The following is a 26,837-nucleotide window of genomic DNA, read 5'->3' as shown; positions in this document are numbered from 1 at the left end:
TTTCAGTTGCCAGGCTAGCATCTTTCCGGGTTTATTTGCAAATTCGAACGACCTTTGTTTCATCCATTTAATGTTATCCTCAATTTCACTATTTAATATTGCTGAAGCCTGAGTTTGTAATATTTTTAATTTTTGGTTTATTGATTCATTTTTTGGTTGTTTTGCTAATAATTTTTCGTTTATTTATTTCCTTCCTTATTTGTTCCAGTTTTTGCTCTCTGTTTCTTTTCCTTATTGCGCTTTGTTGTATGTAAAAGCCTCTTATGAAAGCTTTACTTGCATCCCATATTATCCTGAGGTCTGTATCCTGTTCTTTATTTAATTCAAAAAATTCTTTCAATAGTTCTTGCGCTTTTTTTACAATCTTTTCGTCATTTAATAATCTTTCATTAAGTCTCCATCTTTTATTAATTTTCTTGTATTCCTTTAATTCTAATGTGACTGGGTTATGATGCTGGGGTACTGTTTTAGTTGGCTTCACACAGCGTGGGCAATTCATGCCCATTATTGGGAATCTCGCCAAAAAAAGAGACCCAACTTTATGTTCAGGTCTAAAGTACCAGGGGCTTGGTGATTTGCTTTGTGAAGAGAATGTCATCCAGATTAATTTAGTTACTGAGCATTTTAAAGAAAAACTGCTTCTTAGTTTAAGATGTCAGGATGAATGTGGATGATTAGATTCTCCATAGGCTAAAATTCTCAAAATAGATGCTGCATAATAGATGCTGGGGAACCTTTTTCATCCTGGAGGCCACATTCCCTTCCAGGGGCCACTTGCCAATGATGAGCAGGGCAGAGGCAACGGCTGATAGAATAACAGATGCACATTTCACCTTTGTACAGTAGGCTAATTTTTACGCTTACACAAATCCATCTCTGTCTTCCATCCAGATAAGCAAAAATACATATTCAAGTACATATTCTAGCTGAATAAAAAACACTCTGTGTACAAAGCTGAACTAGTAAGCAGTGTGCTCTGAGGTCAGGGATATAGTCTGAGGATAGTTCTGGCTGCCAGAAATGAGGGCCTTGAAGGCTGCATTCAGCCATCCAGCTTGGGGTTTCCCACTCTGCTTTATAATCCTACTAAATTCAGTTGAACGTCTTAGTTCGACTTTTTAATGTTTGAAGTTTTGTTGTGTTCCTTTATATTTTGTTGGAAGCTGCCCAAAGTGGCTGGGGCAACCCAGTCAGATGGGAGGGGTACAAGAAATTTGTTGTTGTTGTTGTTATATTAAGTCAAGGTAGCCAGGGAATGCTCTAGAATGTTTTCGGACTACAGTTCCCATCAGCCTGAGCCAGCATGGCCAATGGATGATGGGAGTTGTAGTCTAACCATATGTGCAGGGCATCATCCTGGCTGTCCTTGGATTACGCATGTGAGTCTTTTTCTTTTCTTTTTGCACTGGAAAGCTGTTCTGTATTCTTTCTCTTTCTTGCCTTCATTCTCACTAGGTGGACTACCAAGGCCGGAAGGTGAAGCTCATTCGAGTGAGGAACCCATGGGGTCAAGTGGAATGGAATGGCCCTTGGAGTGACAAGTTAGTATATTCACTGTTCCAAGAACTTTTAACATACACAAGTTCTGCAAATGGTGTGGGGGAACAGGTATTGAAAACACAACACGCTCATGGGATGATAAGCCATTCTCAGAATACCCACTGGAATAAATGGAGTGCATTTACCTAATTCAATTGATTTCATTGATATCACCCATTATTTAGCAGCTGACATTTTGGATGACACAGTAAAGTACAGGCACTGAAGCGGAATATGCAATGGCTAAACATCACTGGTGTGATAAAATATCCACGAGTGAATGGCCAAGGTCAGGAAATAGCTTCAGCATTAATACTGATGGACAAAGCAATCCTAAGTAAGGGCTGAGAGGTGCAGAGTGACAGATTCACTGCTGCATCCAAGCCCCTGCCAGCCAGAGCAGAAGGTAAGGATCAGGTCCTTCTCTGAGAGCCATAGCTGTCAACTTTTCCCTTTTCTTGCTAGGAATCCTATTTGGAATAAGGGAATTTCCCTTAAAAAAGGGAAAAAGTTGAGAGCTCAACCTACTCAGTGGATCTGTCTAGCCAAGCTGGAGCCACCCACCCTAAAGATGCCTCTTTCAAAAGGGCTTGCTACTGTCAGCATCGCCCTTGAGCCAGTGCCACCAATTGGACTCATACACTTCAGCCCCGACTGGGCTAGGCGAGCTGGGTAGCACTTCCAGAGACCACCTTCTACACAGGAACAGGTCAAAGTGCTGTGGACTCACAGCTTAGAGTTGTGAGCACCGGATTCACTTCCACAAGAAGACAGTCGTCGCACAGCAGAGTATAACAGAGTACAGCAGAGCATAAACGACTCGGAGAGCAGCTCTGTAGAATATCTTCTTTATTCTATCTACAACTATAATACACAACTATGTACAGAGCTAAATGAGATCTAAACGAAAATGCTGAACTGCACTGAGTGTCTGCAGCTGCTCTTAGCAGCAACCTTATCTATACACATGATCTCTCTCTAACACTCAGTCTCTCTCTCTCTCTCTTTGATGTGAGGCTGGAGCGAAATAAGTAGAGAGCAGAAACTGCCCCCTCCTCTCTGGAGAATCAGCAGAGAACATCAGCAGATTCTTGGATATGGGAGGGGTGAAATCTCCTCAGCTACATGTGCTACATTCAAAGCACATTTAGTGTAGTTTAAGGTTGCTGGGAACTGTTGCTCTGTGAGGGGGGGAACTACAGTTCCCAGGATCCTTTGGGGGAAGTCATGCGCTTGAAATGTGTGTTTCATGCACCTTGAATGTATGGTGTAAACATGCCTGAGAGTTTGGCATGCACAGTACTCTGTGAGCTCCAGCAGGCTGACGGCTATCTCCTTCTCTTCAAGTTCTCCTGAATGGCGTTCCGTCAGCCCATCTGAGAAAAAACGTTTGTATCAGACAGCCCTAGATGATGGAGAGTTCTGGTAAGTGAATATGCTGATTCAAATGATAACTGCATTAAAGCAAGAGCAAACCAGGGTGCCTTTTTTGTGGTTACTTGGTCCTCCTCACATCTCAACAAACACATGAGGGGAAGCAGAGACACGCTTACAAGCCCCTGCCCTGAGCGTGTAATCTTTAGCATGTTGATATCCTTCACAGTCCTTCATAGTGTGATCTCTCTTTCTTCTCTTATATAGGATGAAGTTTGATGATTTCCAGTCTCATTTCGACAAAGTTGAGATCTGCAACCTGACGCCTGATGCCCTTGAGGATAATGCAGCACATAAATGGGAGGTGATAGTTCACCAAGGCAGCTGGGTCAGGGGGGCCACTGCTGGAGGCTGCAGAAACTTCATAGGTGTGCACCTGAAATTTCTTGCCACATTTTTGTTCTCCGTGGGAAGACCTTGCTTCTTACCCATCCTTCTTCATCATTGTTCAAACAGTGAGGCCCAACTCCTCATAAGCTTAAATAACTGCTCAGCTCCATAAATACTTTTGATGGCTTTTGATGTCACTGTTTCTATTTGACATTGGGAACTTCAGAGTATCATCATCATTATTAAGAGGCTACAGCTTGTCAAAGCTAAGCTGAGCCAATGGTCTGCATTTCCTTCCTTGGAATTCCCCTCTTGACAGCAGCAGGGCATGTGACAGGGTAGTAGTGAGGCTGGGTGCACTTGTGGGACTGATTGACTGGGTAATGGTGATCTTACTGGTGCACAACCCTGGTCTCGCCACCATCACCACCACACAGGTAAGTAGCAGCAATGGCGCTGTTGAGAGGGCGGCTCTGCCCTACCACAACCGCCACTACTGCCCATTGATGACTCATTGATTTTCAGATTCACAACTTTTTGACTCAACTTAGAGGGGAGCTGTCAGTTCCAAGCCTTTGTAGATTGTTTGGAAAGAAATATGGTGGGTTCATCAAGATTCTAGTCCACAGTACACAGACAGTGTCTGCAGGCTCCACTGCTGGTCTTCTTGAAAGGCAGGAGGGATGAGCTCTTCTTAATAGTCCAAGTGATGCCCTGGTGGTAGTGAAAATAACTGATCTGTTTTATCAAGGGAAGATATTTTATCATTAGGTTCTTTCAGAGGAGGGAATTGTGAATAATTAATGGCATTTTCCAGATTAACATTTGCTATGCATATTTCCAGCATATTTTATAACAATGTGCTTGAAGCAGACATGGCAATGTTGAAATATGCTTTTGTGACCAAACATAAACATACTGATTTTAATAAACAGCCATAGTTTGAATGTGCTCTCTCCCTCTCCCTCTCCCTCTCCCTCTCCCTCTCCATACCAGAAAAATGGGAACATGCGTTTTCTCTCACTCAGTTTGTTTTTCCATTCTTTTTCTCTCTAATTTCCAGAAACGTTTTGGACAAATCCACAGATCAAGCTCCAGCTGACAGAAAAAGATGATGGTCAAAATGAATGCACATTTATAGCCGCTCTAATGCAAAAAGACCGCCGTAAACTCAGGAAGCAGGGAGCTGAAATGCTAACCATAGGTTATGCCATCTATGAGGTATTTTCCTCTCCAGCAATGTGATGGTTCGCTCTGGGCAGGGCCAAGGTGAACACCTGACACAAGACACATCTTTGATGTGGTGATAGTCCCTGAGCCTTTCCCCTCACCTTTTGATGTGACTTTCAGCTGAGTCACTTCATCACTATATGTTGTGTGTTTGTTTCTTAATTTTATCAATGTTTCATTGTTTTTTAATGATTGGTTTTTCCTTGTTTTTAGTGGTTCTTATTTTTATCTGCAAGCTAAACTTGAGTCCCTGTCAGTCCTGTGTGTTTGATAGCTGCTGGTGCTCACTTTTTGCCTTGCTGCACTGGCACTGCACTACCAAGATAGGAAACCCCTCAGAAATGTGGGTGGGGAGCTTTCCAAAAAACCCTGGCTGTGTGAATGCTCTTTGCCCTGGTACAGGAAAAGCATTCCCTTCTTTAATTTTCCCGGTTGTGAAAAAGAATGGCATATAGTGGCCATTCAGAAGAAGATGATTCATGCGGCATGAAGTTAATTCATAGTATGAAGGTTAAGTTCATATCCCTTTGGGTCATTAAGAGCCGCACACTTCAGCTGTTGCAAAAAGAAGGGCAGAAATAAATTGGGGGGGGGATATGCCTTTTTGCCCCCTTGAGCTCCTCTCTGGAGGAAAGGCAGGGTATAGGTGCAACAGATAATAATAATACAATATGTAGCCGTCTCGTTTTTAACTTTGAACTGTATAGTTCAGGATTCAGCTAAGTCGTCATGTGCATGGAATGAGATATGCTCTTGCAGTGGGTCTTTCCATGCCTCTCCTCACTCTCCCCCCCCCCCAAGTCTGCCCTAGAGAGTTGGGGGGAACCCCCAGAACATGTTTAGAGGGTTCTTAAGGGGGAGAAGAGGGGGAAACTCTTTACACAAGCTGACCTTGTTCCCCATGCATATATCCACTTAGTACAACACACTGAAGACCCACACTTGATATTCGTTTTGCTGTATAAATGTATGGCAATACACTAAGGCAGAGGCTGAAATGAAAGGGCAGTAGACCAGCGTTGGAATCTGGAGTTTGCATTCTAATGGGTGTGACTTTGGGCTCCAAACATTGGAGGGGAGAGTGCTCTGGCACTCAGGCCCTGCTGACAGGCTTCTCCACAGGAATCTGGTTGGCCAGCAGGGAGAACAGGATGCTGACCTCGATGGTCCATTGGCCTGATCCAACAGAATATTCTTATGTTATTATGCTGTTATATCTGCCAAGCTAACAGATGAATAATGGGGTCAATCTGAAATCCAATTGCAGAGCCCCAGTAACGACGAACAGTTGACAAAGGATTTTTTCCGCTACCACGCATCCAAGGCCAGGAGCAAAACCTACATCAACTTAAGGGAAGTCTCTGACCGATTTGCGCTGCCGCCTGGGGATTACGTTGTTGTCCCTACCACGTTTGAGCCACACCAGGAGGCGGATTTCTGCCTGAGGATTTTTTCTGAGAAGAAAGCTGTCGCAAAGTACGTACGACCCCCAAGTTACAGTGGTACCTCAGGTTACATACGCTTCAGGTTACAGACTCCGCTAACCCAGAAATAGTACCTCAGGTTAAGAACTTTGCTTCAGGATGAGAACAGAAATTGTGCTCCGGCGGCGCAGCGACAGCAGGAGGCCCCATTAGCTAAAGTGGTGCTTCAGGTTAAGAACAGTTTCAGGTTAAGAACGGACCTCCGGAACGAATTAAGTACTTAACTTGAGGTACCACTGTATTGCATCCATCTGATGGAAAAATTCCAAGTTCAAGTTTACATTTGCAACCAGCTCCTGCTAAATGTTTGTAGAGGAGCTTCATGTGTCTGTGAGTGGGTTAATGATTGGGCCATAATCCCCAGCTTCCTTTTTTTAAAGAATAAGTTGCTAGCAGTTGTAGAACCTGGGACATGAACCAATGTATACAGACGAGTGCTTCCTCTGGAGGCACTTCAGTGCATTCAGAAAGAAAATTGTGAACCTGGGCAGAGGAGCATCGGCCCTTATTCCTGCGCTCACCCAGCCCGCAGCCCATTGGCCCACTGGGATGGGGGTGGGGCGACAGCCACCCTGTGACCAAGGTGGGTGGCACCCTGGTCCCAGGAAGCCCCATGCTGGGTCGCAAACCCCGCCCACCTCTTGGAGGGGGTGAGCGGTAATTCCCATTACATCACTCCCAGTTTTCTACATTCTTACATTACTGAAACAGTGTGTAATGGAGGTATAAGGACCTACAACCACTCTTTTCCCCACAATGTAAGAACCGAGCATGAGGTACATTTACCGTATTTTTCGCTCTATAACATGCACCTGACCATAACACGCACATCGTTTTTAGAGGAGGAAAACAAGGGAAAAAACATTCTGAATGAAACAGTGGATGTATCATTTTTGTGCTTCATGCTGTGGCCACAGACATGTGATCTGATGGTGAATTTGGGCTGACCCAATGCAAAAATCCTGAGAATCCCTGTGCATCCATGGTTTGTAACCACGTTTTTGCACCATTGCAGCCCCAGGCAACAGTGGGTGCGTGATTTTGGGGGGGCAGGCTGTAGCCATGGACATGCTATGTGCTCTGATGGTGAATTTGGGCTGACCCAATGCAAAACTCCTGAGAATCCCTGTGCATCCATGGTTTGTAACCACGTTTTTGCACCATTGCAGCCCCAGGCAACAGTGGGTGCGTGATTTTGGGGGGGCAGGCTGTAGCCATGGACATGCTATGTGATCTGATGGTGAATTTGGGGTGACCCAATGCCAAAATCCTGAGAATTCCTGTGGATCCATGCTTTTTAACCACATTTTTGCACCATTGCAGCCCCAGACAACAGTGGGTGCGTGATTTTTGGGGGGCAGGCAGTAGCCATGGACATGCTATGTGCTCTGATGGTGAATTTGGGCTGACCCAATGCAAAGATCCTGAGGATCCATGTGGATCCATGGTTTGTAACCACGTTTTTGCACCATTGCAGCCCCAGGCAACAGTGGGTATGTGATTTGAGCGGGGGGGGGGGCAGGCTGTAGCCATGGACATGCTATGTGATCTGATGGTGAATTTGGGCTGACCCAATGCCAAAATCCTGAGAATTCCTGTGGATCCATGCTTTTTAACCACATTTTTGCACCATTGCAGCCCCAGGCAACAGTGGGTGCGTGATTTTGGGGGGGCAGGCTGTAGCCATGGACATGCTATGTGATCTGATGGTGAATTTGGGGTGACCCAATGCCAAAATCCTGAGAATTCCTGTGGATCCATGCTTTTTAACCACATTTTTGCACCATTGCAGCCCCAGACAACAGTGGGTGCGTGATTTTTGGGGGGCAGGCTGTAGCCATGGACATGCTATGTGCTCTGATGGTGAATTTGGGCTGACCCAATGCAAAGATCCTGAGGATCCATGTGGATCCATGGTTTGTAACCACGTTTTTGCACCATTGCAGCCCCAGGCAACAGTGGGTGCGTGATTTTTTTGGTGCAGGCTGTAGCCATGGACATGCTATGTGATCTGATGGTGAATTTGGGGTGACCCAGTGCAAAAATCCTGAGGATCCATGCTTTGTAACCACATTTTAAGTGGGGAGCGAAGGAAAAACAAAGAAGGGACATTAGAGGGGTGTGCAGAGAAGCAGCTGGCTAAGAATGCAGGAGAGGGATTTAACGGGAGGGAGGAAAGAAAGGCAAAAGTTTCCCCCCACCCAAGCCAGCCATCTCTCTCTCTCTCTCTCTCTCTCTCTCTCTCTCTCTCTCTCCCCCTCCCTCTCCCTCCCCCCTCTTTCTCTCTCCCTCCCCCTCCCCCCTCTCTCTCCCCCTCCCCCCCTCTCTCTCCCTCTCCCCCAGCAGCACCGGAGCTTGCCTGGAGGGGAGGGGCTTTCCCTGCTCTTTGTTCCGTTTCAGCAAACACAGCAACGAAACAGAGGAGGGTGGGCAGTAAGACCCTGAGGCAGAATGCAGGAAAGCAGCCGCTTCTCCGTGCAGCGTGCAGCGCCGCGATTTGATTTTTGCTTGATTTTTCGGCTCCAGGGACCACACATTCGCTCTATAACACGCACAGACATTTCCCCTTCCTTTTTAGAAGAAAAAATCTGCGTGTTATAGAAGGAAAAATACGGTACATTGTTCACTGTACACTGTCTCTGGTTGTTGTTTTTTATAATGTTCCAAATAGAAAATCATATAAAAACTTGGATTTGCATTTGTTTCTCACAGGGAGATGGATGGAAATGTTGACATTGATCTGCCAGAGGTATGTCACCACATTTAAATTAATAATTGGGCCAATCACCATACTCAAAGGCATTACTTTGTACTAAGGTTACTTGTTATTGTTTTGTTGCATCCGAGATTATGGCAACACCCGGTGAAAATAAAGAAAAACTGAGTCCATCAAACCCAATGTTAACAACATGCCTCTTTTTCCAAGGTGCAGCCCCAAAGGCAGTAAGCAGAAGCATTAAAATACGCTCATTGTTGTTTTTCTCCAATAATAATCTTTGGGTTGTTTTAGCTTCCTGAACCATCTCCACCCCAAGAAGAAACAGAAGAAGAGAAGCAATTCCGGACATTGTTCCAACAGATTGCAGGACAGGTAACAACATCCAAACAAAAAAAATCATATTCAAGCAGAACTCTGGATGATCAGGAGGGCTCAGTTCAGTGGCAGAACACCACATTTTGTATGCAAAGGCTCCAGGCTCAAGCCCCAATGTTTCTATGTAGGGCTGAGAAAGACCCTTGTCTAGAACCCTGCAGATCTGCTGTGTGTATAGATAATACTCAGCTAGATCCCCTAATGGGCTAATTTGGCATAAATTTCTGCGTTCCTAATTTGGACTACATTGTCCTGATTCAGAGCAGATTTCCATGAATGCACATTACGGGTAGATTGCATTTTAAACCCGCAAACCTGCCAACTGCCTTCATTTCTTCCACTGTAGGACATGGAGATCAGCGCCGAGGAACTTGAATATGTTTTGAACGCCGTACTGAAAAAAAGTAAGTGCTGTCAAAGCCCAATTGGCAAATGATTTCTTATGCCACATAGTGATGGGAAATCCCGTACAGTGTGCACAATATTAGGCGAAAGGAAAGGGGCATCGTTCAGTCGGTACGATATCTGCTTTGCATGCACAATGTGCCAAGTTCAATCCCCGGCATCTCTAATTAGGGCTAAGAGATAAACCCGTCTGAAATCCTGGAGAGCATCTTAAGTCCTTAAGAAATGGAAGGAAAAGAAGGTCCCAACTAAGGAAGGATGGATAACCAAGACGATGGACTATGCCAAAATAGTGAAAATGACCGTGAAGATCAGACACCAAGATGACAAGAAATGTAGCAAAGAGTGGGGGAAATTTATAGAGTACCTTAAAGAGCACTGCATATATTTAAAAACGTTAGCAGGATTGTTATAACACTTATAATGTAATAAGACTAAAGTTAAAAAAGGATATAAAATGAATTTGAAAAATGTAATTAGATGCAATAGGGGGGAAAATAGATAAATATTGGAAACCACAGGTAGGGGTTGGGGGGAAGTCTGTGGATTCAAGTAATCTCAGATGTAAAAAATTGAAAATGATTTAAATGTATAAGAATACTGTTAAAAATAGAAAAAATGAAATATTTAAGAAATCCTGGAAAGCATCTGCCAATCAGTATAGAAAGCGAGGTTACAGTACCACCAAACTGCAGCTCTACATAAGGAAACTCCATACGTTCACCTTTCTGCTTAGTAACCATACATTTAAATCACATGACTTCTTCCCAAGAATCCTGGAAACTGTAGTTTCACCCTCATAGAGCTACAATTCCCAACACCCTTAAAAAACTATGGTCCATGGGATTCTTTGGGGGAAGCCATGTGTGTTGAATGTGCTTTCCATGTACGGTATGGATCTGCGCTCTTTTAGCCTTGGTGGCAGAGAAGGGCTGTACAACAGTGAATTTGATTTTATGATAGTGATTGTTCTCTTGCAGCAAATAATGTCAAATTCAAGAAAGTAACTCTCCTCTCGTGTAGAAACATCATTTCCCTAATGGATGTATCCTTTAAAATCGAGTGTGGGAATTCCCTTCGGTGAAGCTGTTACAAAGTTTTAGAATAATCTCTACAAGATTTTGCTTTTTCCAATATATAAAAATATGTTGGTGTGCATCAGAGGAAAACTTAAGCAGGGCATGTCTTTGGAAGTCCTAATGACTTTACAGCTTTTCTTATAAAAATTATAGAAATGAATTTTAACAAAATTGTATTCACAAAAGCATCTTCAAGAGCACTGGAATATTTCTGATTCAGACCCAGCCCAGGTTTTTTTTTATTGTTTGGCATCTCCAAACATTTCCATTCTACCAGAATATCATTTACAAGTAGGATTGGTTGCTTATTTAAATAACTCAGGACAAGGGGATGCAGAGTTCTGTTGTGTGTTTTCATTCACTGAATTATTTGAAGACTTAGAGAGGGCATTGGTGACATTGTATTGCATTATATTGTTGCATGCCACCTCAATCTCCAAGCCGTGTGAGATCCCAGGGGTTCTAGGTGCTTACCCAGGATTCGTGTCTCCTTTGGAATAAGGGACAGCGGAGACTGTGGTGTCTTTATGATATATGGTTTATTTACACATATGTACAACCTGAGCCTACGATGGAGGGGCTCACGGCAGCAACACCCCGCTAAAGTATTGCTTCCTCCATAGCCACAGCCTTGGATTCCAACAGGTCATGTGTAGCTCTGTCTCTCAGCTGCCCAGCCTGCAGCCTGCCCACTTCTAGCTCACATAAAGCAACTCTCAACTCTGCCCTTTGCTTTCTAACTACCAGCTCTAGTACAGAGCTACTTCCTTTGTTACTTTAATGGCCCATGACCTCACCAGGAAGCTAGCCTAGCTATTCCAGGAATTGAATCTAGGCTGGATCCTGGAATTAGAAGGGGGCTCAAGCATACAGCCTACCCCCCACCCCAACACATAACTATATGTTAGCAACAGGGCCTGTCTAGGCTGGTGGTTTTGTGCATGTGTTTTCTGCAGCATGTCCTTGATGCAGTAATAGTGCTCTGCAGCAGTTAATGCTGATAGAACAAGGCTGTTAGTTCAAAATGTTTAACTGCATGAATAAAGTAATAAATGTAGGCTGGTTTGGGTATTTTACACAAATAGTATTGTTTTCCTCAATTTGGACTGCATCAGGCCAGTGGAAATGGGAAACTTGAATTCAACGAGTTCAAAATTTTCTGGGACAAACTGAAGAAGTGGATTGTAAGTTAATATAGAGTCATAGTTTTCTTGGTTGTTTGGTTAGGCATTTTTGAAGTAACTACAAAGCAATTTTAAAGACCCATAAAACTTTCATATTAAATCAGTGCTCTTAAAAATAAAAAAACTGTTTCTAGGAAACATTCTTTGTTTGCTTTTGTGCCAAACCGCAAAAAGTTTACAGGAAACATTAGCAATATTTTTTAAAAACTTGAGCAAAAAAAAAGGATTTTTTAAAGGTAATAAATGTCAGAACAAATGTTCCTCAGAAGGAGGCCAAGCGAAATAAATCTTTAGCAAAAGACATTGCTTGAACATAATATATTGCTATTGGAACATGTAAGATGAAAGTGCTGATTCATGATGAGGAGAAAACACTGGTGACCTGCCAAGTGCTCCGGGGGAAAAGGGTCATCCCATTTTTCCTGCAAAATCTCAGTGGCCATTTTGGGTGCTGTCATCTAGTGTCATCTCAGGCCACACTCCAGCCCCCAAAAAGTGCTTTTTTGAGGCTAGAGCATGGTGCAGGTTACGTGATGTGCCCAGGAGCATGTCCCAGAAGCCGCATGTCCCAGTTTTGGATCTGAAAAAGTTGGACAATACACAATCGGCAAGAAATGAATTTTTAAATAGCCAGTCAGAGCACACAGGCTGATGAAGCCCAAATATAAAGGAGCATTTGGATGTCTTGAAACAATTAAGTGACCCATCAACTCTTCCTTTCTCAGAGGGGTTACAAATAATTTTCTCTTTTTGTTCATTTGTTCAGGGTATTTTCCTTCATTTTGATTCTGACCACTCTGGCACCATGTCTTCCTACGAACTTCGTCTTGCTTTAAAAGCAGCAGGTACCAATTTTTTCCTCAAAGGCTGGCCTTGGCAGTAGGTGAACTTAGGTGGCAGAGGTGGCAAGAGAGGCTTGGAGAGCAGGAGCAACTGTGTTGCTGGCAGGGAGCCCAGACAGTGAGTGAGCAGCAGCCTTTCAAGATCATCCTCACTAGATGTGACATGAAAGAGTCCTTATTAGATCATCTGTTAAAAGCAGGCATACAGGCCCAAAGTGGCACTTAGGAAGAGAGTTAAGTCCTATGATTTCAGTGGGGCTTACTCCCAGGAAAATGAATATAGGGCTGTAGGCTCACAAGACAGGATATTCAGGATTTTTTGTACTCTTCCTTTGAACAAGTTCCTTGCTCAGAATAAATCAAGTCAATAAGATTGAGGTGGCTGCAGAATGTACTTTAAAGACTCAAGATTCAATGGAAATTCTGACCAGAACTGGCTGGCTGAGATCAAAGATTAAAAGAAATGATTATGATGACTGGTTAAAGTAACAGTTAGTTATATATGGAACTACAGGGAATCATAAAAGGCATTAAAATCTACATTTTCAGAATTCTAGATTTACCCCCCCCCCCTGTTTCACCCAATCAATTCTTTACAATCACGAGGGCTGGAAGCTTATATAAAAACTAAAACCACAGTTCTCAGGATGCATAGATCCTGCGTCCTATACATTGTCTTGGATGCTTTCAAACGGCTTGCTGGAAGAGTGGCAGTTGCAGTGAGTTATTAAAGAAGCTCAAATTTCTCTTTCCTAAAGGGTTTCAGCTCAATAATTATCTACTGCAGTTGATGGTTCTGAGGTACTCTGATGATCAATACCAGATTGAATTTGATGACTTCTTAAACTGCCTCATTCGCCTGGAAAATGCAAGCCGTGAGTATCTTCTTCTTTTATCTTTATTTGTTCTCTTTGAAAGCTTTTAAATTCCCTTTGACATGTGATAGACACAATAGGTGGGTTTCCAACACCTAACTGCTTTCACAGTTTTTGTTCATCATTTGGTTTTGCAGCAGTTCATTTCCTACAAGTGTTCTACAATTATTGGATTTGCTATTCTGCTTCATAATTACGACACTATTAGTTTGAAAGCACGTTTATCTTGTGTCTCAGTGCCATAATGAGCTGAAACGGCAAGTGCTCTGCTAAGCAGCCATGTTTGCCACTGCTGCAGTAAGCGAGAGACATTTGATGAATGCCAACAATGACCAGTCGTTCTTAAGATCTGAAGAGTTGCAGGGTAAATGACAGAAAATTCTGACATTTCCCAGTATAGCTCAAGGTCAATTTAGTACTTTCAGTAAATGCTTGAATGTCACCTTTATTTCTGTCACTTATTAGTAAATGACACTTTATCATGTCATTGGTACAAATGTGAGGTGAGGGGAAGCCACAGTAACGTTAATATTTCTGTCGTTACTCATTGGGCCTCCTAAAACTAACCTGTAAATGTCAGCATTCACTATGTTTCTGACATTTACTGCAACAGAATTTTTATGTAAGACCCTGATCATACTGGAAAGGTGTTTTAGGGGGATGGCCCAGGGGGTCTCAGCCCCAGATATTTTTTACTTGGCTTCCAGTCTATAGCCCCTTTCCCCCTTTCATATATTTAACATTAGCGGGGGGGGGGCGGTTCGATTATTGTTACTTGTATTTAACTGTGCTCACATAATGCACTACAAAGCACATTGCCAGTGAGACTATACCCACCTGTCATCTTAATTTGCCCAAGGACGCTTCTTTTTGTTTTAATATATACAAAAGAGCAGCTCTTGCTAATAAGTCATGGGGTGGGGAGATAGGAGGCCCAATCCACATACAGTGAACTGAGCTCAGTAAATTCTCTTGATAGCTCATATTAAGCCCTAACAGCCGGAGGTTGTTTTTCCCCTCTGAAAGTTATGGCATTTATACATACAAAGTGTGCATGTGCTAATTTATGCAAATTTGCATCTTGGCCCCAAAGCTTGCATCCAATTAAGTTTTGCAGAGTAGGCCCATTGAAATTAAAGGATCTAGCTTAGTCATATTCATTAATTTTTGTGGGTTTACTCTTAAGTATGAGTACCACTAAATGCCTCAGGTCATTTACCTTGCATTGTCCCCACATATTTGTATGAATCAGATCAACATCACTTGTTGATTTTTTTTCCAGGAGTGTTCCAAGCACTAAGTGTGAAAAACAGAGACTTCATTAACCTGAATATAAGTGATGTAAGTACCCAAGATCCTAAAGCTCATATGTCCTTAAGTAAAAAGTGTAGAGAGTAACTATTTGAGTGCAGGATTCCCTACTTCTTCCACTTTTTTATGGGCACATTTTACTACTGGCATAAGCAAATGAAAACCCAATGAAGGGCCTCCACTGGGTAATTATTTGACTTGAGGATGTCTCTCCAAGCCTATGGCCCTCAACATTTAAATAGTTTAAAACCAAATAAGTGATAGAATATGGGGAGGGCTCCCATTTCCCTTAAGCTAAGATAGCCATCAGATTTTAGAGCCACACCTCTATTTCAGAGGGTCCTGTATTTCTGCCATTCTGGGAAGTTCTCATCTTACACATGTTACTTTAGGATCTCCTTTATCATCCTGTTTGACCACAGTGCCTCCTCCACAAGACATACATACTTTGGTAGTCACAAATTCAGAATAAGAAGAGGCTGATCAGATTTATGGCCCTAGAGTTCTGACAAATTTGATATTTCAACGGCAATGTTTGGTCTTTCTTTCTCCTATTAGTTTATCAACTTGACAATGAACATCTGAAGACATCCAATCTGGGTTTCAGCCAATGTTCTAAGTGCCTCTCAAAATAAGTTTGGAATGTTCCTCCCATGGTTGAAAACATCACAGAATTCCTGCATCTTCTACCCTTTCTTACATTGGCCCTCAATGCTACCAGAACTGCTTTGAAGCCATTTTGGCATAAAAGGGGTGTAATAAAGTACCTGTTTAAAAGAAAACAACAAATATAGATAAGTATTTAACTTGTGTGGTGTGTGTGTGTGTGTGTGTGTGTCACAGTAAATATGGATATGTTTTGAAATTGAGTGCAATTCACATCAAATGGAATGACTGGCTCCAAGCAATCATTGGGGTTTTTTTATGACACATGATCATGTCAGTTTCCAATGAACTTGCCACATGGCTGAACTGCTCCCATTAAGTGTCCTAATTTTGTTTTGCCTAAATTTCTTCAAATATGCATAAGAAAAAAGAATCTCACAAATCATCCTAACAATGCCCATGTCACTGATGGCTGGTGACATTTGATGCTGGTGGATTGTAAAAAGACTGCTCACAATAAGTCAAACCTGTAGTTCAGAGGATTGCACCCTTTTTGAGTCCACGGCTCCCTTGACCAACAACATTCTTTCTGCGGTACCCCTGTGGCGCTCAGGACCACACTCCTTGCTTGCAGAGCTGGCAGCCTCTCACCCATTTTTGAACACCCTCCCTTCCCTCAGCTTCCTCTCCTTGGGAGACCTCTGGGCAGTTGCTGTTGCCACCCCTGGTCTCTGAGCTGCTCCCCCTGCTCCAAAGAGAGGTGCCTCCTCACACTGCCCCACGGGCTTGGGAAGAGGATCCCCCAATCTTAGTGGCACAACAAAGACTGGCCAGAGGTGAGCAAAAGGCCAGTACCTTACCTTGGGAGGCAGCAGTGGCAGCAGCATGCCTGCATGGTGGAAATGCTCCCCTTAGCACCAGGCACTCAGCTCCCAGGCAGGCCTTCCATGCAGCAAGCCCAAGAAAAGCCAGTACAATGCCTGTCTGCCTGCTTGCCTGGCTTCCCACTTATCTGCCCATTCCCAACAGCAAGGGCTGGTGAACTGGCTGGCTGGGCTCCCTCGCCCGCTTGCTTGCTTGCTTACTCCAAGGCCACCTCAGTTCCTGGCAACCAGCACCCACTGGCCACCCCCAGAAGCACCATTTGCCTGCAGAGTGTGTAGCTGTGGCGGCTGCAACAAACAGCTGTGCAAGCCTTTGGGAGGCAGAGATGCAAGAGGGCATCAGAGGAGGGAGGGAAGGAGAGAGGGCAGAGGCCAGTACAGCGGTACCTTGGGTTACATACGCTTCAGGTTACAGACTCCGCTAACCCAGAAATAGTACCTCGGGTTAAGAACTTTGCTTCGGGATGAGAACAGAATTTGTGCTCCGCTGACCCGGCGGCAGCAGGAGGCCCCATTAGCTAAAGTGGTGCTTCAGGTTAAGAACAGTTTCAGGTTAAGAACGGACCTCCGGAACGAATTAAGTACTTAACCCGAGGTACCACTGTATTGCTTGCGGCACCCCTGACTATCATTTAAAGCGCCCCAGTGGTTGAAAACCTCTGCTGTAGTTGTTCTCCTTCCACAACAACCCAATAAATGAGTAATGCTTCAGGGTACTGCGACTGGCATGAGGATGGGCTGATCATCCCTCAGGGGTCAAAGGACATAGAAATCTTTTCTTATCTCATAAAACTAACAACCTTAACCCAACCAACTAATGAACACTTAAAGCACCCCACAACCACCCAACCCCGCATCACTGCATCACTTGGCAGTGGTGGACTTCATGGATAAATGAGTCAACTGTGTCCATTAACTGTTGATACCAATGTAGCCGTTTCTGTCTTTGGTCTTTCAGTTAACAGTCTTCACTTCTCTTCCTGCTCTCTCTTGTTTGCTTCTTTCCCTTCTGGAGGGGCCATATAGTGCAACAAAAGCAGAACAAAAAAACAAACCAGAACATTTGTGGGGTGGTGGTGGTTGTTGTTTTTAAAAAAAGTTCCAAGATTTCAGCAGGAAGTCTTGGGATACCTACTGACTGGAAATAAAGCAGTGTGACTGCCCCAAAATATTTGCAGGTACAAACCATGTTGAAAGCAGGATCGCGTGTGACCTCTCCAAGACCATCATGAGCACAAATAATCATGAATGCACAATGAAGAGGATGGCTGGAGGGGCACTGATTCTGACTTTCTTTTTTCATTGTTCTGTGACCCTCTCATTTGTGTGGCTCACATTCTTAGGTTCCTCAAGGAGATAGGCATTACAAATGTAGTTTTGGTTTCCTCAAGCAAGAACTGGAATAGTATCAGAACCTGAAATATGTCATTGTACTCTGCTGGAGCTCCTTAGCTCATCTGCACTTAACTCCTCTTTGCAGGCCCCTGGGGCTTGGCTGTTCCTGTTTCTAAACAAATCAGGACAGGAGTGCTGTGCATCAGGAGCTATCACCCAGCTTTGCAAGACACATTGTGCTTTCTTGGCAGAGAAAACATAACAAAGCAGCCAAATGCAACCTACCTAACTCCAGGTCTATAATATCAGAGGACTGAAAGTCAAGCAGATTTCTGCTGCGTTCATCAAAATTGGGGGTAAAAGTTCATCTTAAAGTAACAGAGAGAATAAGTGACCTCCCGTGGTTTTTTTATTCTTCATCCCAACTCTTTCTCCTTCTTGGCATTCTGTTATCCTTGCAACCAAAGAGCCCCATAACAGCATCCAGGGCTGACTGAAGACATTTTGGCACCTGAGGCAAACCACACAATGGCACACCCCCTGCCAATTTAGTAAGATGGAGGTGATGGTGTGGAAGAAAAATGGCTTTATCTGGAAAAAGCACAAAACCAGACTCCTAAAAAACAACTCCAATACATGCTACTCTGTAGCACGCCACCCCTCCCCCCAAAGAAAGCTGACAAAAATCATGTAACCTGACCTGAGGACACTGAATACCTAACAGGTGCTAAATTGTCCCCACCAAGTTCAGTAGCTCTAGCTGTGGAATACATTAACCGAGGAAAAATAAATGCGTTTTGTCATTTCAACAGAACTGAGCACCCACGCACTGCACCCTGAACCACAAGAATAAGAAGTCCAGGTAATTCTCTCTCTGTATTGGAACCAGGGGTGAGACATATGGGAATGTGAAGGATAGTAGGAAAGGATATATTGAATAAATATTATCCTTCCTTCACACATGCTAGTGAGTGATGTAGCAGAGCAAATTCCCCTTAATATAGCTGGAAGCTAGTTTGCAGATTCGTTTGAATCTCTTAGTTAAATTATTTCCTGGTGTCCCCTTTGATCCCTCTTAAAAGAATAAAGACACAAAAGTCTTTCTGAGTAAAGTAACAAAAAGTTTACTCACATTTCAGTTCACGATATGATCCCTGAAAGGCAGGCTTTACTTGGTAGTTACATGAAGAAATTGTGAGTTTGTCTCATATGGAGACTGAACTCATGTGCTGCTGGCTGAGAACCAGCAGACAGCAAAATTTACATTAATGGAACAAAATGGCTGCAGGAGAGCAGCATGGCAGCAAAAGAACAGCAAGACAATGGAAAGACAAAACTAATTCCTTGTTGCTCCTGGCAGCAGCAAACACAAAATAGGTGGAATCTTGGGAAAACAGACCCAATCAGAAGAGCCAAAAGCAAGAGGCGAACCAATCAGGTGAGCTGGAAGCTGGATGACCATTGAAGAAGCTGTGGCTTGGTCTTTGCATTGCTTCTGCTCCAGCTGCTGCTGTTCTCCATCCTCAGCGCTGCCGCTGGGGGCAGAGAATGGCCACAGCTGGAGCAGAAGTCCCAGGCCAAAGCACCGGTGCCATTTTGGAGACAGTGGCCACTTCAACACCAGAGGGAACTGGAGAAATAGCTGTCGTGGCCGCCTCTAAAACTGGCACCAAGGCTGTGGGCTTCAGAAACAGCAGGCGCAGCAGCAGAATCTACCACTCCTGGATCCTTCCAGGATTCCACCGCCTGAGGCAACCATTTCAGACTGCCTGATGGTAACACTAGCCCTGACAGTATCTTGATTATATCACTCAACCGACTCCTTTTACCAGTTCCACAAAGACAGGGAGATGTATGATGGAAGGATTTCCTTCTAATTTGTTTACAGGAAAGCAAAAATCCATCATTCTGCTAGGCCATTAAAAGCTGCCTCTTTATTTTGGGCTTCACAGTAGATGGATATGCGAACCCCACAATTTTTGTCATCATTATCCATCATGCTTTCATGAGGCCCAGGTCCAAAGGATGAAATATCAAAGTTATGAATACCTCACCATGCCTTTACACCTTGATTAACTGACCTCTGAAACACAGATTGCAGACAGATAATAGCTGTATTGCCTGAGACCATTTTAGCTTGAAAACAGATTGCCTGGTGCCAGAGAGAAGTGAATTTCCATTTCGTAATACTGATCTGATTCATTTCCTAGAGGACAAGTGTAACTGAAATAGAAAGGAGGTCAGATTAAGAGTGACCTGTCAGAATAATATCCTCTATATGTTGATATTGCTGTATGGAAGAACTGTGTGCTTATCCTAGGGTAAAAATAAATGAAAAGTACTAGTGGGCAAATTTCAAAAGCTTCTACAGAACAAATGAACATTTGGCAGCAGGTTATGCAGAAAAAACGAAAAAACAAACCAGACTTGAAACATAACACAAACTTAATTTGGAAGCAAAATTGTAATGTACAATTTCCTTCAGGGATGGGGAACCTATGGCCCTCCATCTGTCATTGGATTACAAAACCTATCAGCCCTGACCATGGGCCATGACAGCTGTGGCAGATGGAAACTGGAGTCTGGGTCACGGATTCTTCATTCCTGATTTACTTGGCATAGCATCAGACGTGGGATTTGTATGATTACACCAGATTCCAGTTGTTGCACAGTGAATCTTCCATGCCACAAATAGTGTGGAAATCTGGGCTCTACTTCTAGCATGGCTACATCAAGATGAAATTCAGAGGTGCAACCTCAACCCCCTGGCTCCATCACAATGCAAAGGGTTCTGGGACCAGCACCAGTACATCTTATAAACCAATGTTGTACGTGGTGGATGTGTGCTACATTGGGGAGGCTTGGAGCTCCATTCTGAAAAGTTGCCGCTTCTCCTGCTCATGAGGAATGAGTTGGGTGTTCTATTTGCCACAATGAGGGCTGCATAAACCAATCTGCTGCTGCAAAAAGGACAGTTGTGAGCTTCAGCTGTGAACGCTTGGCTGAGTCTGCAGGAAACAAGAGGATTTATGTGTTCCAAAACACACGCTGCTCCTAGGTTAAAACACTTTTTAAAAATAGTAATGTCAAGCACTACTCAAATTAGCTGCTGAAATCCTGATTCTCTCTTTTGACATGCGAAATTTAACATTGCATTCCTTTTTCTTTCTTTCTTTCTTTTTTGCACTGAACTTCCACTCACCTCACCCCCGCCAAGGGTTTATCCACAGTGGACTGAAAGCCTTTTGTTAAGGCAAGCAGGCTTGCACCTGTTTTTGATCAAACATTTGAAACTCTGCTTCCCTTGGCTCAGAAAAGAAGCTTTTATGTGCTTAAAATTTCCAGTATCTGGAAGAAATAAAAACATCACTGTAAGGGAGCACAGGGGATCCTTTGGGGAAGATGCAAACTGTTTTCACCCTAACAGTGATAGCTTTCACCAGGTCCAATCCTATGCTGAAAAACATCAGTTTGCATATTCTTTGTATTATTAGCGTGCAGAATTATCTTCTTCCTTGTTTTTGTTTTAAATGGGCTTTTAATGTCTGGATTCATAACAGCTCTGAAGAATCTACTAATCGATAGACCTTATTATTCTATTTTTGTTTGTGCTCATCTAACACAACTGTCAAGGATCTATTATTATCTGGGGAAAGCCAGTTAGCACAAAACATTAAAGCAAAATAATGTTGCCGCGTAGTTCTCCAAACAAACAATGCTTAACAAAAAAATATACATATCTTAGCGGAAAGTGTCCATAGAAACGAATCTATGCATGAAAATAACATATACAGATGCATCGTATTAGGGGAAATAGCTTGCAGACATGTCTACATTAATCAAAACTACATACAAACATGTTTATTAGGAAAAAATTGCACTGGAATGCTGATTAATTTTCGTGAGGATTGGTTTTTTTTTAACCAAACAAACATAAATTGCTGCAGAAATGCAGAGAACTGAATTTAAGGTGGGCAAAATGAGAAATGGAGAGAATAAAAATGGACAGTGACGAAGCCAGGCAGACTTCCAAATCTTGGGTGCCACGGCTGAAAACATTAAAGGAGCCTAATACATTTTGAAAGCACTGGAAGTGAGCGTTATTAAATTTAAATTGGATAGTTGTTGTTGTTGTTTCCTCATGTTCCAGCAACCTCTCAATATCTCTTTGCTGTTTCTTTAAGTGGTAAAGTGGAAGTCAATATCCATTTGACTCCAAGTGAACAGTCATGTTAATTGTTCTTTTTTTTTTTTAAAACCTGACAACAAACTTCATCAAATGTCAGGGTCACTAAATAAAATATTTAAGTCACCATGCTTATGCAAAATCAGCACAGTTATACAATTTTATTACAGATGCTAATAGTACCTTTTTGCTGCTGAGGCTTATTGGGGAAACTTAAGTTTTCTTGGCATTACTATTTGAACTTTTGCCAGTGAATATAAACAAACCTGCAGAAAGAAGGCTTCCCAACTAAATTAATTTGTCGTGACCAGGATTTCTCTTGGGTGGAATTGTCTTTAAGCCCCATAGAAAACTGTTGTTGCTCTCTCTCTCTCTCTCTCTCTCTCTCTCTCTCTCTCTCTCTCTCACACACACACACACACACACACACACACACACACCATAACATGCAAAGCTATTTTTTTGGATAAGTGGTTGCCAGATGGGGAGTTACACTTATTTTCAAGTCTTTCTAAAAGTGGAAGCAACAGCAGATTGACATTGTATTAGGAGAGTTCATTGTATTATGTAAAATAAATGGCTTTTTCCCCATTCTAAAAACAGCTTTCCTGGATTCTCTTGACCCCATGCCCCATCTTTTGTAAGAAGTTCCAGTTTGCATCTGGCTGACACTTGGCGTCCCTGCTGTAAATGTGTTTTTGTTTGATTTACAAAATGATCCAAAAATGGAAAAAGCTTTCTAAAATTGCTGAGCAGGAAGAAAAGGGGAAATTAAATAAACCTAAAAAATATTATTTCAATCCTATGACCACAATCCACTTAATAGCTTGGAAGAAAGGTGGTTTTGTTCTCAGTTGGCTATTCAGAAGCATTGAGATTATTCAAATCTCTTCTCCACTGTATTATGTTGTTATTAATATTTAATTCCAGTATGTAATTTCAGCCTTATTGGATAGGAGAAATGTGTGGCACTCTTTTTTAGTAGAGTAATTCAACCAGTGGTACTGTTTTTAAGAAAGGCAAAGAAATAAAAAAAATGGAGAAGGCAATATTTTTGGAAACAATCCTCCTCCCTCCCCCAGGTGTTCATCACAGGCTTGAAATATAGACCAAGGTATCTTCAGTTTGGGATGCGGGTGGCGCTGTGGGTTAAACCACAGAGCCTAAGACTTGCCAATCAGAAGGTCGGCGGTTCGAATCCCCGCAATGGGGTGACCTCCTGTTGCTTGGTCCCTGCTCCTGCCAACCTAGCAGTTCGAAAGCACATCAAAAAGTGCAAGTAGATAAATAGGCACCGCTCCGGCGGGAAGGTAAACGGTGTTTCCGTGTGCTGCTCTGGTTCACCAGAAGCGGCTTAGTCATGCTGGCCACATGACCTGGAAGCTGTACGTCGGCTCCCTTGGCCAATAAAGCGAGATGAGCGCTGCAACCCCAGAGTCGGTCACGACTGGACCTAATGGTCAGGGGTCCCTTTACCTTTACCTATCTTCAATTTAAGAGTGAAGATGCTTCTGAATTAACTCACACAAAGAATTGATATAAATTGTAAACAAAGCTACCACCCAAACGGTCACACATCTAGGGGTGGAGAACCCAGGGCCCTCCTTACACGGCTAGATTACAACTTCCATCATAGTTGACCCACTGCCCATGCTGGCTGGGGCCAATGGAAGTCTGCTAATATCTGGAGAACTACTTTTTTGCATGCTATTTTCACTAATATATTCATTTTAGTGTACTTTTGCCTAATATGTGCATGTTGGCAGACATTGTTTTGGCTGCAGACCTGCCCCACAAAATTTGGTTAAGTGCAAATTTTGAAGGACAGCTGTTCACATACTGCTTCAGAAAGTGCAACTCAGATAGATTCGCCTTTAGATGTGAACTGAATCCAAGTTCTCCCTCATTCCTGGCTGATACCTTCTCGTGCCTCATCTTGCTCCAGCCTTGTTTCTCTGCATCCAAAGCAAAAACTGCTGTGTGTCTCTCAGGAGTTGTCAAAGACTTGACAAACTTTGATGAGTAGAAATGAACCAGACTTAGAAAGGGCCATAGGAAGATGTCTTATACCAGGTCAGAACGTTCGTCCAGTATTGTCCATTCTGATGGGCAGAAGTATTTTCCACCAGTTGCTTACTGATCCTTTTAAATGGAGATGCCCAGTGACTGAAGAAGTGTTGCTCCACCATCTCCTTTCTCTCTCTCTCTCTCTCTCTCTTTTTTTTTTTTGCTCTTTTTCTTTAAATATTTTTAATTAATTTTTAGCATACAAAATTTTTAAAAACACACCACACAAATTATTACACATATATCCTTATTTGGACTTCCTTCAGCATCTCTGGTAGTCTTCCATCTTAATTATTTCTCCTGCAATTCTTAACTTAATATTGCCTTTACATTTTCTAACAAATCATTTCTCCCTTTCCATTTTTACAATATTTCTTAAATTACTCCTCACAGAACTTCTTGTAGTCCTACAAACATAATTTGATCATCACAAATACTTTTCAAAAATAAATTTAGTCCAGTCTTCGGTAAACCTCTGGTTCCGCCGGTCTTGGATCCTTCCTGTTAGCTTGTCTAATTCTGCATAGTCCATTAATTTCATCCTCCATTCTTCTAATGTTGGTAGTTCTTCTTGCTTCCATTTTTGGGTCAGTAATATCCTTGCTGCTGTTGGTGGTTCAGTGGTAGAATTCTCGCCTGCCACCATCTCCTTTCTCAAACCCGCTTCTCATCTCGTCTTCTGGCTCATCTCCCTTTTCAAACCCCTACCAGCCCTATCTACATAGAACCTGACTGCTTTGTAGTCTCATAATGCAACTGACTCATATCCGAGGGCCTTGGAGAACCTGTCCTTAAAATCACCGCACTATAAAGTCCCAACAAATTTAAGCTGACAAACTCTGTGTCTCCTCCTGATGTAAGCAGTGCACTGTCTGGGTTTCATCATGGAAATTTATGGAGTGATTTGATCAGTTTGACCAAGGAAGTTATTTTCATTAGATTCCAGAGATACGGATTCATGGATGGGTATTTATGTAGAGTAATTCAAGTAAAGAATTAGTCAGTTCTATTTATAGGCAATAGAAGAGAATCCTACATGTTTTAAAGTTAGCCTTGCAGACTCCACTAATTCCAGCAGGCCTCTCTTATAAACTTTTTTTTTACCTTATTTTTTCTTATTTCTTATAAGCTCAGATGGATGGACCAAACTGCCAAACAGAGCATGGTATGCTAGTGCAACTAGTGTGGATTAAAACTTGTCATAGAATGTTGTGTAGAACCTTCAGGGGGATCACATGATCTAAGGGGATTTTGTCATCAAGGATGCTTCCAGAAGACATATTAGGTTTCCATTCTGATTTGCTTGCAGGGAGATTAGACAACATTGCCTGCTTAAAGAGCATTCATTCCGATTTATCTGTGGGGAGGCTAGATGACATCTCAAAGCAAGTGTTGTCACTTTCCCAGTGCATTTCCCCATCCTCTTCCTTATCCCAGAAGTCCAGTATTTGGGGGAACAGTTCCAAATCAGCTTTCATCAATCAAGCAACTTCAATCTGCCAGTATGTGACTGAATCCCATTCACAAAATGGTGATCATCTGAAAATGCTGTAAGATTGCATCAAACCACTCTCTGCCTGGCTATTATTATTTGGGCACCGTTCAAGGTCATTAAAAACTTTCAACCTGAATTACTTTGCACAGCTTTGGGTTCATCCATACTTTGCCCTGTTCTTTCCAGGCACAGGTTTGTGTCAGAGCATTTTTGTGGGGGATTTTTGCCCTGGAGCTTTCCCTGCAAAATCTTGGTCTTTAGCACTCAATCGGAGCAAATGTCAATTCGGGTTTTCTGTGGATTGCTGTTTGCTCCGACTGAGCTTCAAAGAGCGGGCAGGGCTTGGAATGAGCAGAGGAAAAGTAAGTGAAGACAAGCCTGTTTCCTTTCTCGTGATCTTATAAAGCAACAAAACTTACCCTCTTGATTTTACCAACCATGACTCAAAAGTTGAAACTACAGGATAGTAGTTTGGAGGCAGCTGATGTTATTCCATTCTGCAGCTAAGAGATCCAGCTGCTAACCCAAAAGGGAGATCATGATAGAATCTCCTATGGGCTCCATGACAGACAAGTAAGATACAAATGGAGAATTACTGTATTTTTCCGTGTATAAGATGATGCTTTTTGCTAAAAAAAAATTGGCAAAAAATGGGTGTCATCTTATACACAGGCAGTGAATGCAGAGAGGGGATGTGCAATTAATGGCAGCAGGAAGCTGGAGATTGGCTGTGGGCAGATAAGGCGGCTGCGTCGAGCAGGGGGATAAGCGTTTGGTGGATTGACCTCCTCCCCCCCCCCCCCCACCAAAAGCTAAGCAACTTAATTTCTCAATTTTGGGTAAAAAAATATGGGGCGTCTTATACATGTAAAAATACAGTATTATAAAACACACACCCCTCTACAAATGTAGAGCTCCCTTATGCTCAGACGTGGCCTAAACAAATAGTGATGAAATACCTTTCAGGAAGCGGGTGATTTATAATAATAGGGGTTAGACAAGTTTGATAGACGGATACTCAATTTTCACAAGATGGGCACAATTTTGATTCTAGTTTTGGGAGTTTGGAATAATCTTTAGCACTCTAAGCTCAAGATGGAGAAACAATTCTAGATCTAAAAATTTTTGTCTGACATAGTAAAAACCAGCTTTCACCCCCCGTGAGAGCCAATTTTGTGCAAAGATTTGCAACAAATAACCAATATAGTAATATTTAATTTTCTCAGCAACCTTAACAAACTACAGTTCTCATGATTCTCTGGGGGAAGCCAAGTGGTATGATACTGCTTTAAATTCTTTTTTGTGAACTGCTTTGAGGTTTTGTTTTTAAAAAATCAGCTGTGAATAATTTTTATGAAAAAATAATAAAAGTAAACGTAGAATGCAGATGAAGCCCATATCAAAATGTCAGAACCATGTCAAGGAGGACGAGGCAAGGACATCAAAACAATAAAGGC

At 42.7% G+C, this 26,837-nt stretch overlaps 1 protein-coding gene across 1 annotated transcript in view; it reads left to right on the top strand.

The window, feature by feature from the left end:
• CAPN9 (calpain 9) overlaps positions 1 to 15,617 on the top strand; it is a 30,260-nt gene extending 14,643 nt beyond the window's left edge. The window contains exons 7-20 of the mRNA XM_083732490.1: positions 1,456 to 1,541; positions 2,887 to 2,964; positions 3,181 to 3,341; positions 4,367 to 4,524; positions 5,801 to 6,009; positions 8,730 to 8,766; positions 9,028 to 9,108; positions 9,458 to 9,515; positions 10,497 to 10,561; positions 11,711 to 11,779; positions 12,546 to 12,624; positions 13,380 to 13,496; positions 14,779 to 14,837; positions 15,366 to 15,617. Coding sequence (XP_083588616.1) covers positions 1,456 to 1,541; positions 2,887 to 2,964; positions 3,181 to 3,341; positions 4,367 to 4,524; positions 5,801 to 6,009; positions 8,730 to 8,766; positions 9,028 to 9,108; positions 9,458 to 9,515; positions 10,497 to 10,561; positions 11,711 to 11,779; positions 12,546 to 12,624; positions 13,380 to 13,496; positions 14,779 to 14,837; positions 15,366 to 15,392 — 1,284 coding nt within the window. The 3' untranslated portion in view covers positions 15,393 to 15,617. The remainder of the gene's footprint in view (positions 1 to 1,455; positions 1,542 to 2,886; positions 2,965 to 3,180; positions 3,342 to 4,366; positions 4,525 to 5,800; positions 6,010 to 8,729; positions 8,767 to 9,027; positions 9,109 to 9,457; positions 9,516 to 10,496; positions 10,562 to 11,710; positions 11,780 to 12,545; positions 12,625 to 13,379; positions 13,497 to 14,778; positions 14,838 to 15,365) is intronic.
• Positions 15,618 to 26,837: the final 11,220 nt, after the last annotated feature.

Source organism: Podarcis gaigeae (assembly GCF_964106915.1).
Source record: "Podarcis gaigeae genome assembly, chromosome: 3".
Classification (NCBI taxonomy): Eukaryota; Metazoa; Chordata; class Lepidosauria; order Squamata; family Lacertidae; genus Podarcis; species Podarcis gaigeae.
The sequence above is the reverse complement of the archived record's forward strand: the minus strand, read 5'-3'. Positions and strand labels throughout refer to the sequence as shown.